This window comes from Notechis scutatus, chromosome 4 (assembly GCF_049901735.1).
Source record: "Notechis scutatus isolate UNSWTSFEM ecotype Mainland chromosome 4, rNotScu1.2, whole genome shotgun sequence".
Classification (NCBI taxonomy): Eukaryota; Metazoa; Chordata; class Lepidosauria; order Squamata; family Elapidae; genus Notechis; species Notechis scutatus.
The window spans coordinates 96,838,047-96,853,962 of NC_142012.1; the positions used below are offsets into that span (position 1 = coordinate 96,838,047).

The 15,916-nt window shown below is 37.7% G+C and overlaps 1 protein-coding gene across 7 annotated transcripts in view; it reads right to left on the reverse strand.

Annotated features, from left to right (window-relative positions):
* The window catches only part of RNLS (renalase, FAD dependent amine oxidase), a 163,080-nt gene that overhangs the window by 38,177 nt on the left and 108,987 nt on the right, over positions 1 to 15,916 (reverse strand). For all 7 annotated transcript variants that reach the window (XM_087964154.1, XM_087964156.1, XM_087964155.1 and 4 more), the window contains one exon: positions 3,747 to 3,922. In XM_087964154.1, the coding sequence (XP_087820280.1) occupies positions 3,747 to 3,922 (176 nt within the window). The remainder of the gene's footprint in view (positions 1 to 3,746; positions 3,923 to 15,916) is intronic.

Sequence of the window (15,916 nt, forward strand, 5' to 3'; positions counted from 1 at the left end):
ATCCCTATGGTCATGTGATCAAAATTTGGTTGCTTGGCAACTATTTATGGTGGTTGCAGCATCCCAGAGTGAAGTGATAACCCTTTGTGACCTCAGGGGGCTTCTGACAAGGAAAATCAGTGGGGGGACGCCGGATTCATTTAATGATTCTAAGACTCGCTTAAGGACCATGGCAAAAAGATTGCATGGTTCAACAACTCTACTGCTTAGCAATGGAACTTCTGGCCCCAACTGTAAGTTGTAAGGACTACCTGTACCACCAAATAATTCACCTGCCCATTTTAAGGAAATTTGCTTCGCTTGCTATAATAACACTAAATTCAGAGTCGGTAGGTATTTAGCTACAATACTAAAGGCTTTTCCCAACCTGATTATGCACTTATCCTTGGGTTGGTTGAATATATTACTCTTTTTTCAAGTCACTGCAGTTATTTAATTTGCCTCTGAGGTAATGGGAAGACAAAACAACAGGTTTGACCCTCTTAAGACAGTGTCTGGAAAGGACAGAAAATTCATATTTAATTACTTCCTACACTATTAAGCATGACTTAAGTCTCCTGCCTTCCTGGGCTGGGACTAGATGAAACTACTGATGTGGGATGTGGTGATAAAAGAGAGATTATCAGGGTATGTGCCTCTTGGGGTTAGGTGGGGGGAAAACCCTGGGTTACACCAAGAGGGAAAGTGGTTTATTATCTTGTGAGGGTTTTTTTAAAACACAAAACAACAGTATGAACTTTAAATCTGTTGTTCAGATTTATCTATTGGTATTCAGAATTCTCTCTCTTTAAAGAACAAGTCTTTATGATTTCCGTTTTTTAGGACAGGGACAAGAGGGAGAAACTAGAGTGGAAAGCCTGACATCTGTAATTCAGTTACAAGGAGTCTTTGATCCAGAAGAGACAAACCAAACTAAACAATGATGCAAATCCCCCCCAAAAAAGTTTAAAGAGGATATTCTCTTCACTTTCCATCTGGTAATTTTTAACTGCTTTTTTCCCCATTTGTTTTGCTAACTTCTACATTGATTGTACATGCTAACACTTCTTTTGGTGTACCAAAAAGAGAAAGCAACGTATGCTTGGTACCACTGAAAAATATTTCTCTATATTTCTCTCTAGCATACAGTACTAAAAGTGTTCCAATTCATTTGGCATTTTCTCTAATTCCCCCCCCCACTCCCCCCAATCTCCTTCAACAGTGAAGTTGCTTGACAAAGATATCCATCGCAGTTTGGTTCATCTCTTTTATCTTTGAACATATTTACATCGTCTCTTTTACATCACTAGCACCCTAAGGCAGAGTACCACAATCAAATTCAATAATTAGAAACCTAAAAGTCAGATAAACAGCATAACAACCAAAAGATGGGCTGCCACAGAGAGGAAGGGGTCAAGCTATTTTCTAAAGTGCCTGTAGGCCAGACAAGGAATAATGGATGGAAACTGAACAAGGAGAGATTCAACCTGGAAATAAGGAGAAACTTTCTGACAGTGTGAACAATCAACCAATGGAACGGCTTGCCCTCAGAAGTTGTGGGAGTTCCATCACTTGAGACCTTCAAGAAGAGATTGGACTGCCATTTGTCAGAAATAGTGAAGGGTCTCCTGCTTGGGTAGGGGGTTGGACTAGATGACCTATAAGGTCCCTTCCAACTCTAATTATCTGTCTCTGTTAAGAGCACCCACTCAAAAGCAATCTCCCTTCCCTACTCAAGGGTATTCATGCACAAGAGTTCTTTTTGTGTGCACAACTCTGAAAATTAATATATTTTGTTTGGGAAGGATATTCCAAGCTTCAGGACCACAACAAATTGTTATTCCCGTCCCAGGTATTTTCCAAAGGATGCCTGGTCCAGAAGGGACAGCTGAAAACAGGCATTATAGAGAGAAAGTTATGTATCATGGAGCAAAGGCCAAGGGCTTTAAAGTCTCATATCAACACATTAAAATAGACTTCAACTAGGCCCCAGTCAGAACAGACGTCACAAGTTCTCTGTCTATTCAGCTAATAAGATTTATTCTTTTGTCTCATTTCTGAGAACTCTACCAAGACAGGTCCCCACACATCACATTGTAGCAGTCTAGTCTCAATCAGAAAACACTATTTTGGTCATGGAGAGAGTACAAGTAATATTGTGGTGGTGTTGAAGTTGCTTCCAAAGGATGTGGCAATGATCATCAAGTGGGATTCTTTTAAAAGGGGATTGTACAAATTCAGGAAGACAAAGCCTACAACGGCAACCTGTAATGATGGGTATATAATAATTGTAGGGCCAGAGGCCACGTGCTTCAATATAATACAAAGATTTAACAAAAAATTACAAATACGATTAGGGGATTGGAGGCTAAAACATATAAAGAATGGTTGTTGTAATTGGGTATGTCTAGTTTGATGAAAAGAAGAACTAGGGGAGACATGATAGCAGTGTTCCAATATCTCAGGGGCTGCCACAAAGAAGAGGGAGTCAAGCTATTCTCCAAAGCACCTGAGGGCAGGACAAGAAGCAATGGGTGGAAACTATTCAAGGAGAGAAGCAACTTAGAACTAAGGAGAAATTTCCTGACAGTTAGGACAACTAATCAGTGGAACAACTTGCCTCCAGAAGTTGTGAATGCTTCAGTGCTGGAAGTTTTAAAGAAGAGATTGGACAAACCATTTGTCTGAAATGGTATAGGGTTTCCTGCCTGAGCAGGGGAGTTGGACTAGAAGATCTCCAAGGTCCCTTCCAACTCTGTTATTCTATTCTAATAGCACAAGCACAACAGAGGATTAGAATTGCCCTCACCTATTGTTTGTGTTCTACCCATAGACATCTTGAAAGCCTTTGTGGAAAATAGACTGCTAGTATGAGAACAAGCAGTGATTTGATTTTGCAAGACTCTTTTTATTTTCTATTTCAGCTAATACTGTTATCTTTTAGATGTTTTTTGTTCCCAAGGTTTAAAGATAATCTTTTATTGTTATTGCTATTTTTACTTGCTGTTTAGAGTTTGATTTTAGACTTATGATTTAATACTTCTTATTTTAGTATACTGTTAGATAATGTTTATTAATACTGATTGCTCAAAATTATCTCAAAATAAAGCCTTTTTCTTTACACTGGAAAGTTCTCATTTCTTTTATGCCACCCAGTTTTGTTCTTGACAACTTTTGCTAGAAAACTTTCTGCTGAAACTTTGCTTATACCTTGTTGCACCTATGGCAATGCCAGCTACTTACAGTAAGTCCAATGCACAGTAACAACATTTGCTCTTTGGCTTATTTTGATTCCATTATATCAATATGTGTTACTCTCTGAATACATTATTATTTAATATTTCAATGTATATTCTACCTTTTTAGTCATAGGCCTTCTAGGAACCACACATTACATAACGAAGACACAATTGTATAAGTAAATTAAATATGCTATATTTCCTGAGAATCCCTCTCTTATACAATGTAGGAATTTTGTGTTTATAGCTTCAAGACACTAATGAAGACACAATACAAATTCCCAGATTGCTCAGAAGCAATTTGCCTTCAACCAATCTTCCAAAGCATTTAATATATTGTCAATAGTTACTGAGATGTGCAAAAAACAGTGTGATTCTTCAGCAGAAATTAAATTTGCCTGCTTTGAATAAAGTATATTTGGCTGGTAACTGACTTATACCTTTTAGAATTATTGAAAGGCTTGGTGGAGATTATCTAATCCAACCTCTGACCAAAATTCACTATTATAAATTGTTATTAGGAATTACCTGAGAATATCTCCATTTCTGGCATTTGATACTTGCTGGTTCAGGCAACTGAGGCATTATGGCTTTCAATTCATTTATAATCAACTGCTGGACCTTGTCTTTGTCCCATTCCAAACGTTCAGTTCCAAAAGACACAGTGGTATGAACAACAACAGATGGAGCAGTATCAGGTGATTCTGTAAGAGACAAAGCAGGAAGGTGTCTACAAATGGCACCAACAACATTCCCTTTATGGATCTCTCATATTCAAAATTAAAGATTTAATCAAGGATATCTGTCCATCTAGGAAATGATAATCAGAAAACAATTACTGCGAATGCTTGTGAGATTTGGTTAGACTTACAGGTCCTAAATTTACGACTGCTCATTTAATGATGGTTCTAAGTTACAACAGCCTTAGAAAATGTGACTTATGGCCTGTCCTGGAAATTATGATTTTACACTACCCATGTGATCGTAATTCAGGCTCTTGGCAACTGGCTCACATTTATGCTAATTGCAGCATCTAGCAGTCATGTGATCATAAATTGTGCCCTTCTCAGCTGGCTTTCAACAAACAAAGTCAATTGGGGAAGACAGATTTATTTAATGAGAACATGATTCATTTAGTAACATGTGATTTGCTTAACAATTGGGCTGTTCAGTGATCAAAATTCTGGTCCCAACTGTGTTCGTAAGTCAGGAGCTACCATATATGTTCTTCTATTATAGAGGATTCTAAGTTGCCTAAACTTCAATGCAGTAAGAAAAAGAAATCAAAATAATAAATGACAACATTGTAATATATTTTGGGTTGGGTTTGAGTCACTGTTGATTCCTGGAGAAAGATGGATGACCTTTAAAAATAGCTTCATTCCATGTTAGGAATGAAGGATGGCGGAATAGAACCACGAGATGGAGAATCTCAAACCCAACCACCCACCACTTCAAAATTACTAAAAACAGAGGAAGAAGAACCACTGCACAGGTAGTCCTCAACTTACAACCATTCATTTAGTGACCGTTTGAAGTTCCAATGGCACTGAGCAAAGTGACTTATGACTGGTTTTCACACTTAAGAGCCATGGTGATGCAGTGATTAGAATTCAGTATTACAGGCTACTTCTGCTGATTGTCAGCTGCCTGTAATTTGGCGGATCGAATCCCACCAGGCTCAAGGTTGACGCAGCCTTCCATCCTTCCGAGGTGGGTAAAATGAGGGCCCTGATTGTTGGGGGCAATAGGCTGACTCTGTAAACTGCTTTCAGAGCACTGTGAAAGCACTGTGAAGTGGTATATAAGTCTAAGTGCTATTGCTATTCCCCCAAGAGCCAATGGGTTCATTGCAAAATAAACGTTATTTATTTTATTTCTTGAGAACATTGAATTCTTCACCTGGTTTCATCGGAATTTCAGAATACCTAGAAGTGTTTAAATCATTAACTTAACACAAAGCCAGCAGACAGTGGTTGATGATTTGGTAAAGCATACTTTAGGCAACCATTACTTTTTTTTTTTCACTCAAGCAACAGTGTGGCATGATTAGTTACATCTGCAAAAATGTCTTCTTTACTACAGCTATAAGAAGTATAGGATCTTTATCTCCTCTGCATCTGGTTAACCTAGCCTGTCCTTAAGGAAGGTCTGACCAAACCAATTTTTCTAAACATTTCAAAGCCTCCAGTGGTCTTGCAGGACATAAATTATTTCAAGAGACCTGAATGACACAGTAAAGAACCATCAATGTTCACAGGGAAGAATTTTCTCACTTTTGTAACTGGCTTCTGATCAAACTAGACCAAAAGAGCAGCATTATCTATTGCTCAGATAATCTGTCTCCCCAAAGTTGGTCCCAACCCCTTTTTGTTTACCTCTGATCCATTTTTGATGATGCCATTGTACAATTTAATATTATGATTAGGTAAAAAAAAAATCCACCTAAATGCATTGGTACCTTTAAAACAGTCCTGAGTAGTAACAACAACACAGAAAAACTCCCAACCTAAATCTACCCTGCACAAATAATGAAAAAACAAAATGTTGGCATTTTGACAACTTTATGATTTTGTGGTGGGCCTTCTACTCTGTCCTGCCTGCCCTGCAAATGCTAAATGTTGGAATACAGCATAGGCACATATGTCTCCACACATTTGCTTTTATACTACAGAAAGATACAGCAGTACAAGTAGTTCTCGGCTTACAACAGTTTGTTTACTGACCGTTCAAAGTTACAACGGCACTGAAAAAATGACTTATGACCATTTTTCGCACTTACGACTGTTGCAGCATCCCCAGGGTCATGCGATCAAAATTCAAACGCTTGGCAAGTGACTCATATTTATGACAGTTGCAATGTCCCAAGGCATGTGAGCACCTTTTCTGACAGCTTAAGCAAAGTCAATGGGAAACCAGATTCATTTAACAACTGTGTTACTAACATAATAACAACAGCAGTTCACTTAACAACTGTGAAAGGAAGGTCGTAAACTGGGACAAAACATACTTAACAAATTATCTCTCAGTGTGATGACCCAGGGTGGGATACAAAATAAACACAGTCACAAAAAACAGGTAAAGCCTGTCACTATGCTTCCAAGCTCCAAATATACTTGACTGGAGACAAAAAAACTCCCACATGAGCAGTTACAAGAAGGAGGAAATGCCGTTTAAACTAAAAATGTCTATAAATTATAAAGAGTAAAAAACAACACAAACCAGGCAAGATAAAGGCTTGAAGACATCCACAGATATCAGAACACACACTGGGAACGATGCCAAACTCAGAGAGGAACAATAAACTAGAGATATTTCTACGGTTTGTTTCCAGCACTCGCCCGTAAACATGTCCGTCCTCTTATCCAGTTGTCACAGCTGCAGCCCATGAAGAGGATCAAGACCCTCTCCTTCCCAGTAGACCATGTCTCTTCCTTATCCTCTCCTCCCTGCATGCTCTAGGATGGAGAGGGGATGGGCCTGGGTCCTCCTCTGACTGCCCAGCTGGCCTCTGCCCTTCCCCAGCCTCCTCCACAACCTCTGGAGCCACACTTCCACTCCCTGTCAGACGTTCCTCCTCTCCCTCAGAGTCAGTCTCCACCAAGGGCATGACACTCAGCAACTGAAATTTTGGGCTCAATTTTGGTCGTAAGTCAAGGGCTACCTGTACTGTTCTTTAGTCTACTAACTTTAGTCTACTAACTAATAATTTAGCAAGCTGAAGTGGAGCACTGTTGGGCTGAGAAATAATTCTATTACCTTTAATCTACCTACAATAGTCACTGGAAACTTCTTTAGTTGTGGTTACACCCATGAACTAGGATGAGAGAACATAGATTCTTATCTTTCTTGTAAGCCTAGGGAAATACACTGCTCAAAAAAATAAAGGGAACACAAAAATAAGACATCCTAGATTTGAATGAATGAAATATTCTTATTACTTTGTTCATTACATAGATGAATGTGCTGACAACAAAATCACACAAAAATTATCAATGGAAATGAAATTTAGCAACCCATGGAGGTCTGGATTTGGAGTTACACTCAAAATTAAAGTGGAAAAGAACACTACAGGCTGGTCCAACTTTGATGTAATGTCCTTAAAACAAGTCAAAATGAGGCTCAGTAGTGTGTGTGGCCTCCACGTCCCTGTATGACCTCCCTACAATGCCTGAGCATGCTCCTGATGAGGTGGCGGATGGTCTCCTGAGGGATCTCCTCCCACACCTGGACTAAAGCATCTCCCAACACCTGGACAGTCTGTGGTGCAACGTGGCATTGGTGGATGGAGCGAGACATGATGTCCCAGATGTGCTCAATTGGATTCAGGTCTGGGGAACAGGCGGGCCAGTCCATAGCATCAATGCCTTCGTCTTGCAGGAACTGCTGACACACTCCAGCCACATGAGGTCTAGCATTGTCGTGCATTAGGAGGAACTCAGGGCCAACCGCACCAGCATATGGTCTCACAAGGGGTCTGAGGATCTCATCTCGGTACCTAATGGCAGTCAGGCTACCTCTGGCGAGCACATGGAGGGCTGTGTGGCCCCCTAAGGAAATGCCACCCCACACCATTACTGACCCACTGCCAAACTGGTCATGCTGGAGGATGTTGCAGGCAGCAGAACGTTCTCCACGGCGTCTCCAGACCCTGTCACGTCTGTCACATGTGCTCAGTGTGAACCTGCTTTCATCTGTGAAGAGCACAGGGTGCCAGTGGCGAATTTGCCAATGTTGGTGTTCTCTGGCAAATGCCAAATGTCCTACACGGTGTTGGGCTGTAAGCACAACCCCCACCTGTGGACGTCGGGCCCTCATACCACCCTCATGGAGTCTGTTCCTGACCGTTTGAGCAGCCACATGCACATTTGTGGCTGGCTGGAGGTCATTTTGCAGGGCTCTGGCAGTGCTCCTCCTGTCCCTCCTTGCACAAAGGCGGAGGTAGAGGTCCTGATGCTGGGTTGTTGCCCTCCTATGGCCTCCTCCACGTCTCCTGATGTACTGGCCTGTCTCCTGGTAGTGCCTCCATGCTCTGGACACTACGCTGACAGGCACAGCAAACCTTCTTGCCACAGCTCGCACTGATGTGCCATCCTGGATGAGCTGCACTATCTGAGCCACTTGTGTGGGTTGTAGACTCTGTCTCATGCTACCACTAGAGTGAAAGCAACGCCAGCATTCAAAAGTGACCAAACCATCAGCCAGAAAGCATAGGAACTGAGAAGTGGTCTGTGGCCACCACCTGCAGAACCACTCCTTTATTGGGGATGTCTTGCTAACCGCCTATGCTTTCCACCTGTTTGCACAACAGCATGTGAAATTGTTTGTCAATCAGTGTTGCTACCTAAGTGGACAGTTTGATTTCACAGAAGTGTGATTGACTTGGAGATACATTGTGTTGTTTAAGTGTTCCCTTTATTTTTTTGAGCAGTGTATATTTGCTTAAGTCCAGACACTATTTTTTAATGTCTGCTGCTGGTTATATCGCAGCCTAGTTTTCTTCAGGTCACCCGAAGCGCCTCTGGACTTAACTTTATGTGTTGTGCCTGGAATTTATGTTCCAATATAGATTTTTCTGTGTCCCCCAAAGGGATATTATGATGGTTGAGTTGCCCAAGAGCACTGAACCAGGGTGAAGAGGGGACTGTTTTCAGTAAAATAAATAAGGGATGCTATGCTCACTCAGCAAAAAGGAATTGCAATTAAAAAATGGTGGGTGTTTTTTTTGGGTGGGTGGGTGGGAATGGCAGCAGAGAACTTTCTACGACTTCGGCTGAAATCTAAACTTTCAAATTTATCAGGGAAGTTATTGGAGCAAGTTTGTTCTTAAAATTATGGGTTGGAACCTAACATTCAAAACATATTGAGAAAGACCAGCTTTTAAAATACAACCACTAAAACTATTTTTTAAAAGACAAATATCACAGCTGAACTCTGAGAACAGTAATGAGGAGAAACATGGAACTGGGCCAAAAATAAAAGTGATATAACAGAATTATGGTACATCTTCTTGTGCTTTGTATATTTGGTATTTTTCTACACTTAGCTTAACATGGGTCTCATCAGATTGCGGGCATGCAGCTCTTTCATGAGGAGGAAATATCAAACATGCTTGTCTTTCTTATTTTGGCATCCAATTGTAAATGGGCTCAAAGATTTGGTCCCAGTATGGTAGTATATATCCCAAAGAGATGATAGGAATGAAGCAAACAAACTTACTATTCAAGAACCAGAGAGGGTTATTTCTCAGACATTAAATGCTCATGATGCTTAAGAACCACTGCCTTCTCTAGATTAGAAGAATGACACGTTCCAAATGGAAAAATAGCTAATAGAAAATGTCCACCCAAATCAGAAAAATAGATATAGCAACTGTGCATAAGACAGCAACATAAAAAGGGCTTCCACTTTGTTATAGAGAAATTTCTGTTGTAAAGGGTCCTCTGCTTATTTATTGCCAGCAAAGGGATTAAAAAATAAAGTCATAATGACTATTCTTTTATCTAAAATTCCTTCAACCTCATTTGCAAAGTCTGTGATGGCTTAGACAGCAGCAGCTAATGAGTTCCCTGAAATCAGATGTTATTTGCAGGAAAAAGGTACAGAAAAATGCTTTTATTTGTAGATGACTGATACAAAGCACCACATGAATGGGAAAATTACATCCAAAGTCAAAGAAGTCAAAGTGTTGGAACATATTGCTCTAGAAATTCTAGGCCTAATCCTGCCAAGATTCATGTTTTAGCTTGGCAAATATTCAATTTAGCAGCCAGTGTCAAGATAAAGCTGAGAGAATCGAGAGGGTCATGATGGATCGTGATAGTGTCAAAAGTGATTTAAGGAGCTGAGAACAAGTGCTGTGAAAGGTCCCTTACCTGCTTGCAAGTGGCTTTTCTACACTGAAACCAAAATGCTACACAGGCCCTTATACTGAAGTGATATAAAGAAGGCTACTGAGAAGGTCAGCTTTAAGACCTTCAGCCAAACTAGCTACTGTAGTTCTTCTTAAAGAAGGATAAAGGTATTTATGAAAGCTGTAAAAGAGGTTTTCATACTGACTGGCTGTTACCTTACCTCAATTCCTTCCTCAGGTGTAGTGATAATAGTATTGCTTCAGGATATCTACATAACCAAGCTTATTGGCTGTTATTATCCACACAGCCAGATATCACAAAGTTTTCGCTTGCCACTTTTTTAAAAAAAGGAATGAATATAAAATGTCCACAACCCCTCCCCCCACCCCAAACAATTAAACACATGGGCTTTGATGTTTTAAAAAATTGAGCAACCTGCAATCGGTACTGCCCTTTGTGAGCCATTAAATACGGTTTCTGATTTCAAGGAATTTGAGAGTAATTCTTCTGGAAATCTATTCCGAGGATTCCTGGCTAAGCTTACAAGGCTAATTTCAGTACATTCAAATTGTCTGAACAGATTGTAAGTCATTAAAAAAAAGAAAGAAAGATTTCATTTGTTGTTGTTTCTTTGTTTTGCTTAATTCTTTCTCTCAATATTGTGTACTACATGATTTAGGCCCCATAGGCCCTTTGGTGAGGTGGAGATGATGAAAGTAAAAACAACACAGACACTGTTTTTAAGTGAAAGCTTTGTTTTAGAAAGAGTGACACAGATATTAATGGCTCCTGCAATTATAAATGTGGAATTTATGTTTATTGAGGTAGCAAAAACAAAGGCTTCTGCAAGACTCCTCAAAAATGGCATATAATAAAGTACAGAGGTAAGCTTAGTTATTCCAACATGAAAGAATAGTTTTTATAACCTTATTGTGCAATTTTTTTCCTTCTTGAACTCCCACACGTGCAAGCTTAACAGAATAAACCATTCTTATTCTATTACCATAATCTTTTCACTTAATTTTCTTTGGATTTATAGTTATATGAACTGCTGTTAATATACTTATAATAATTTCAACACTCTCCCTGAAAAATAATCTTTAACCTAACCAATGCAACTAATAAGTAGACTTCTGTAATGATAAATAACTGTTTTATATTTTGTTACTGTTATAATGGAAATCTAGTATTATCTAATTCTTGGACAAGATACATTAAAAAGCACAGATGTTGGCTTTTACTGATTTATATCACAAATATTTATCACAATGAGTACATTCTTATTTCAAGGATATAAAATCACACATAGATCTGAGGTATCTAAATCCAAATCTATCTCTATATTAATCTTAGGCTTTGCTAGAAAATGCTCTTTTCCACTTTAATCTCATAGATATTTTAAAGTGCATTTCTATTTAATGCTCTGTCTATTAAAAAAAAGAATCCAGAGAATGTTTCATTTATGAAATTTTAAAGGGTTCTAGATGAAGTTTTCCTTTATTTGTCATAATCTTGTATTGTCTACCATCTTTTCAGTCTTTTTTCAAACTAGGAAAATAAACCTGTTAGTGAAGGAAATCTGGATAATGGTCCAGTGTTTTTGGACAGTACGACTTTTTGTTTGTGTATACTTTCTATCTGTCCATTTGTCCATTTATCCATCCATCCTTATCTTCTCTCTTTCTTGCACACACAGACACAGACACAAATATTCTAGCTTTTCATATCTATTTTAGCCTCTGATATATCTTCTATGTTTTTAATTGACTGTAACTTTCTACCTTGTGCTGGCCTATGACCATAATAAAAATTTGACTTATTGATCGACAATTGAACCAAATCTTTAAAGACCTGATTCAATTTCATTCTAAAATATAAGAAAGTAATGACCATAATGTAAGAATGTAAATTCTGTTAGATCCTGGAGGGAAAGAAGGAAGATTGGTTAACCTGCTTGTTTTGGAAAATGTGTATTTTGCCTATGTACATCTTTGCATTCTTTCTATCTTCAAAGGCAGCAAGTGCCTAAAATCTCCAATGTATTGGTAGTGTAAAATATACAAACTGCTTTCACTTTGTGCAAGGAATTAAGGGAGGGAGGAAGAATCTTTCCACAGTGAAAAATAGTCTTAAATTTAATATGTATCTAGCAATATAACAATGAATAAAAATAAATTCCTTTGACTCTAAAAATAAACTTGGAATTTCCTCTGAAATGTCAGTACTGACGCTAGCATTACTTTCCAAACGGATAGGCCATTCTTATTTTTTTTAAAATTAAAAATTCAAAAGATTTGCTGACCCTCTTCTGTTCTCCATGGAATTACTATGATGTACAGACCACATTATTACAGGGACTCACTGAAGAGATCAACGGGGTAATTTATTCTGTCTTTCAATTCTTTAGAAATCATTTCGTTGTAACATTGTAAGGAATAGGAAATGAATTATAAAGTAGAGATGAGGGCTTGAATGAATAGGTGACATAATCTATCAAGAGAAACTTTATCTATAATTTCTTCAAAAACATATGATTCCAAATAAAATCATATCCCAAAAGGAGGAATAACATGCTGAATTTGAATAATATCAAATATAAGTAGGCCCGTAAATAGAAAAATGGAACACAGTTCTGAAGTATCCAGTGTATTGGGTGGATTAAGAATTCATGCTGGAAAATTATTTTCATCCCACAGAACCTATTTAAAAGTATATAAACTATTTAACATTCATGCAAAAAGAAAAAAAAGACACCACTGTACCCAAAATACAAGTGCTTTTTCAGGAGATGAATTCTTGAGTACTTTATACTTGTGGGGGGGAGGAATTTTTTCATTGGCAAAACTAGGTTTTCAATAATTAATAAGGTTTAGTATTGACTTATATAAGCATCTGTACCTTTAAAAGTGAATAGCGTTGGACAGCAAGATTCCAACAACAATTGGAATATGCAAGGTCATCTTCACTAAAGGGCTGGGATTTTACCATTTTTAAAACAGTAAGATGGATTTGACCAAAATAAGCAGGTAATATTTAGCTCCACGTGCTTTTCATTACTTTTGTGTGGTCCACATTGTTCATGTATGCATGAAACGTTTCAATGAATAGTTTTTATTATATGTCAAAAGGGAAGGCAAGAAGCACAATAAAAAAAGATTAACGTTAGGACTCCAAATATAAGCCAAGATAGTGATTTTTGTCATCATTTAAAAATCTAACATAATTAAGGCAATAAATAGTACGAAGTATGAAAAAACACTAGGAACCAGATTTTACAGCCAGCCGAGAAGTAAAAAAAAATGTCACCTGAATACTTGGTGAAACAGAATAACAGAAATACTAGATGTCAAAAAATCAAGACTGAAGAGACCAAAATTAAATGGAAACTGAAAATTTCAGAACTGGAAACAAAATCCAGTCTGGGTTAATGTTGCATATATACCCATGCTTCGGTGTTCATTTCTGAGCAAATAATTTTAAAAGTCATTAAGCTTTCATGTGGATTAGTTGGCATTTACCTCCCAATCTATATATTTTCTGGTGAAATTTCTACAATACTCCAACATATAAATGTATATATGTGTGTGTATGTGTTGGGAAAAGGGAGGAGGAGGATTTTCTAAAACATGTTCTGATTTGAGACAACTTTTCCAAATGTATGCTAATCTGTTTAAATATTCCTAACTGGGAATGACAAAACAGCAAAATGTCATTCTCTACAACAGCCCAAGTTGAAATAGAATCTGCTTTGGTAGGTTATTGTAAATACTAGTTATGAATTTACAGTATTTTACACACCTGGGTCATTTTTCTAAAAAAAATTATGAGAAAATGCATTGCTCGAAATTTCTGCATGATTTGGGAAGATCTAAAAAAATGGGCTGGAGGCTCTCTAACGTATGAGAAATTTGGATCTAGAGTTCCTTTGATCACTCATGCCTTTGGCTATTTTCATTTATTTCTACTGAGGTGCTATGAGGTCCCCTTTCAATATTCTTGTCTTGGTAAATACAATTCCCAGCTAGGGGAATCTGTAATCTTCAGATTCTCCGTTTTATGATTTGCTTCTAGTTTTAAACCTTCCCTGAGGTGAGACTGAATCCAGCAAGCTAAGAAGCACTATTTTCTTCTGCCTTTCCTGTGTGTTGGCATGATATAGTTGGCATCATGTCAGAATGTCTATGCATAGCGTGCAGACAAGACAAAGAAGAATGATGCCTTCTGTCTTCATCTTACAACTTGATCCTTCTCCTGGCAAATCCCACTCTTTTTTTTCTATGCAATGGAGTTGGGCACAAATGCCGCTCTTTGAAAAGAAGAGAGACCTGTTCTATATATCTGCATACATGTCTCAATCATAATGGCTATGCAATGATAATGAGCACAGCAAGAATTATTTCTTTTATAAATAATTATTGCTACTAATTTAATATTATTAATATAATGATGTTTAAAATATACACATGACATGACCATAATAAGAATTATGCACCAAACTGTGTTTTTGGTTAGTGAGACTTCATTTTGAGAGTCCTAGTTTACAGAGATACGCATTACTCTAAAGGGGTTAGGTATAGGCATCATCATAAAAATTCTCTCCATTTTTGTTATTCAACTATTTTATAGCCTTGGGCAGGAGCGGGATGCGGGGTGGGATAGAGAATAAGAAATCACCTTAGAAAACCTCAGATTAAACAGAAACACCCACCACTGCAACTATTTATGTTTTGCTACTAACAAACACTATTGTCCCACTCCTTTCCTTGGAATAGAATTATCAAATCCAACAAAGTTAACAAGGGACAATAAAACACACACACACACACACACACACAGAGAGAGAGAGAGAGAGAGAGAGAAGGAGGGGCCCTTTCCCATAATGAGGCCTTGTGGGAAGTAATTCATCTGCACTTGCTTGTCTTCAGTTCTTTAAGTCTTATAGCAGCTATATAGTTCACTCCCCTGGAGTAAGATGGTTTTCTTAGACAAATGACTGCCAACCAATATTTCTATCCTCTCTCCCAACCCCCATTTTATAAATCTGTGTCACGTATGCCTAGCTTTCTTTTAATCCATCAGGAGCAGCTGGTAAAATCCAGAATATATATAAAGAAACAATGGTGATATTTCACTGTTCTAGGAAGGACTCTGATATATTGATTAAAAAAATGCAACCTACAATTATCAGGATTACTAGGCGCTTGGGGTTTTTTAAACATCCATTTTAAAATTCTAAACTTTTCCTTAAAAATATTTCTGAAAGCAATAAATTCTAATGCATCTTTTAAATAACTTCTTAACATTAATACTTTCAAATTCACTTTCAATAATATTTTACAAGCTTTAGGAATATAGCAGAATGCTATATATTGGGAAGAAAAAGTGCATAAAAAACAAGAGACCACCCAGAGTTGTTATAAAGATTCCCATATAAAGATGTTTTAAATAAATCAATAAATAAAGAAGAGGAGCTATTCCTGACATACCCTGACTGTTAAAATGAGAGCTATATGAAGGAGAAAGGTGTAAATAAAAATTGTCTCAATTAAGCTACTGTTAATAAAAGGATCACTTTTGAATATGTCCATCCAAAAAAAGGAAGCAAAATTAAATATCATAACATACCATATTACAGTTTTTTGCATATTTAATATGAAAGTAAGCCCAGAATGTAAGATTTGGTGCTAAAGACAGAAAAATAGATGTGGAAGCCAAAGTATCTTCTCAAAAGTGTAAATATGCATTGCATTCCATCAGAGAACAAGACAAGACTTGAAAGTAATCAAAATTGTCAGTGAAATAAAAACTAAAGACGCTTTGGGAATTTAACTAAAGGGAGAAAAT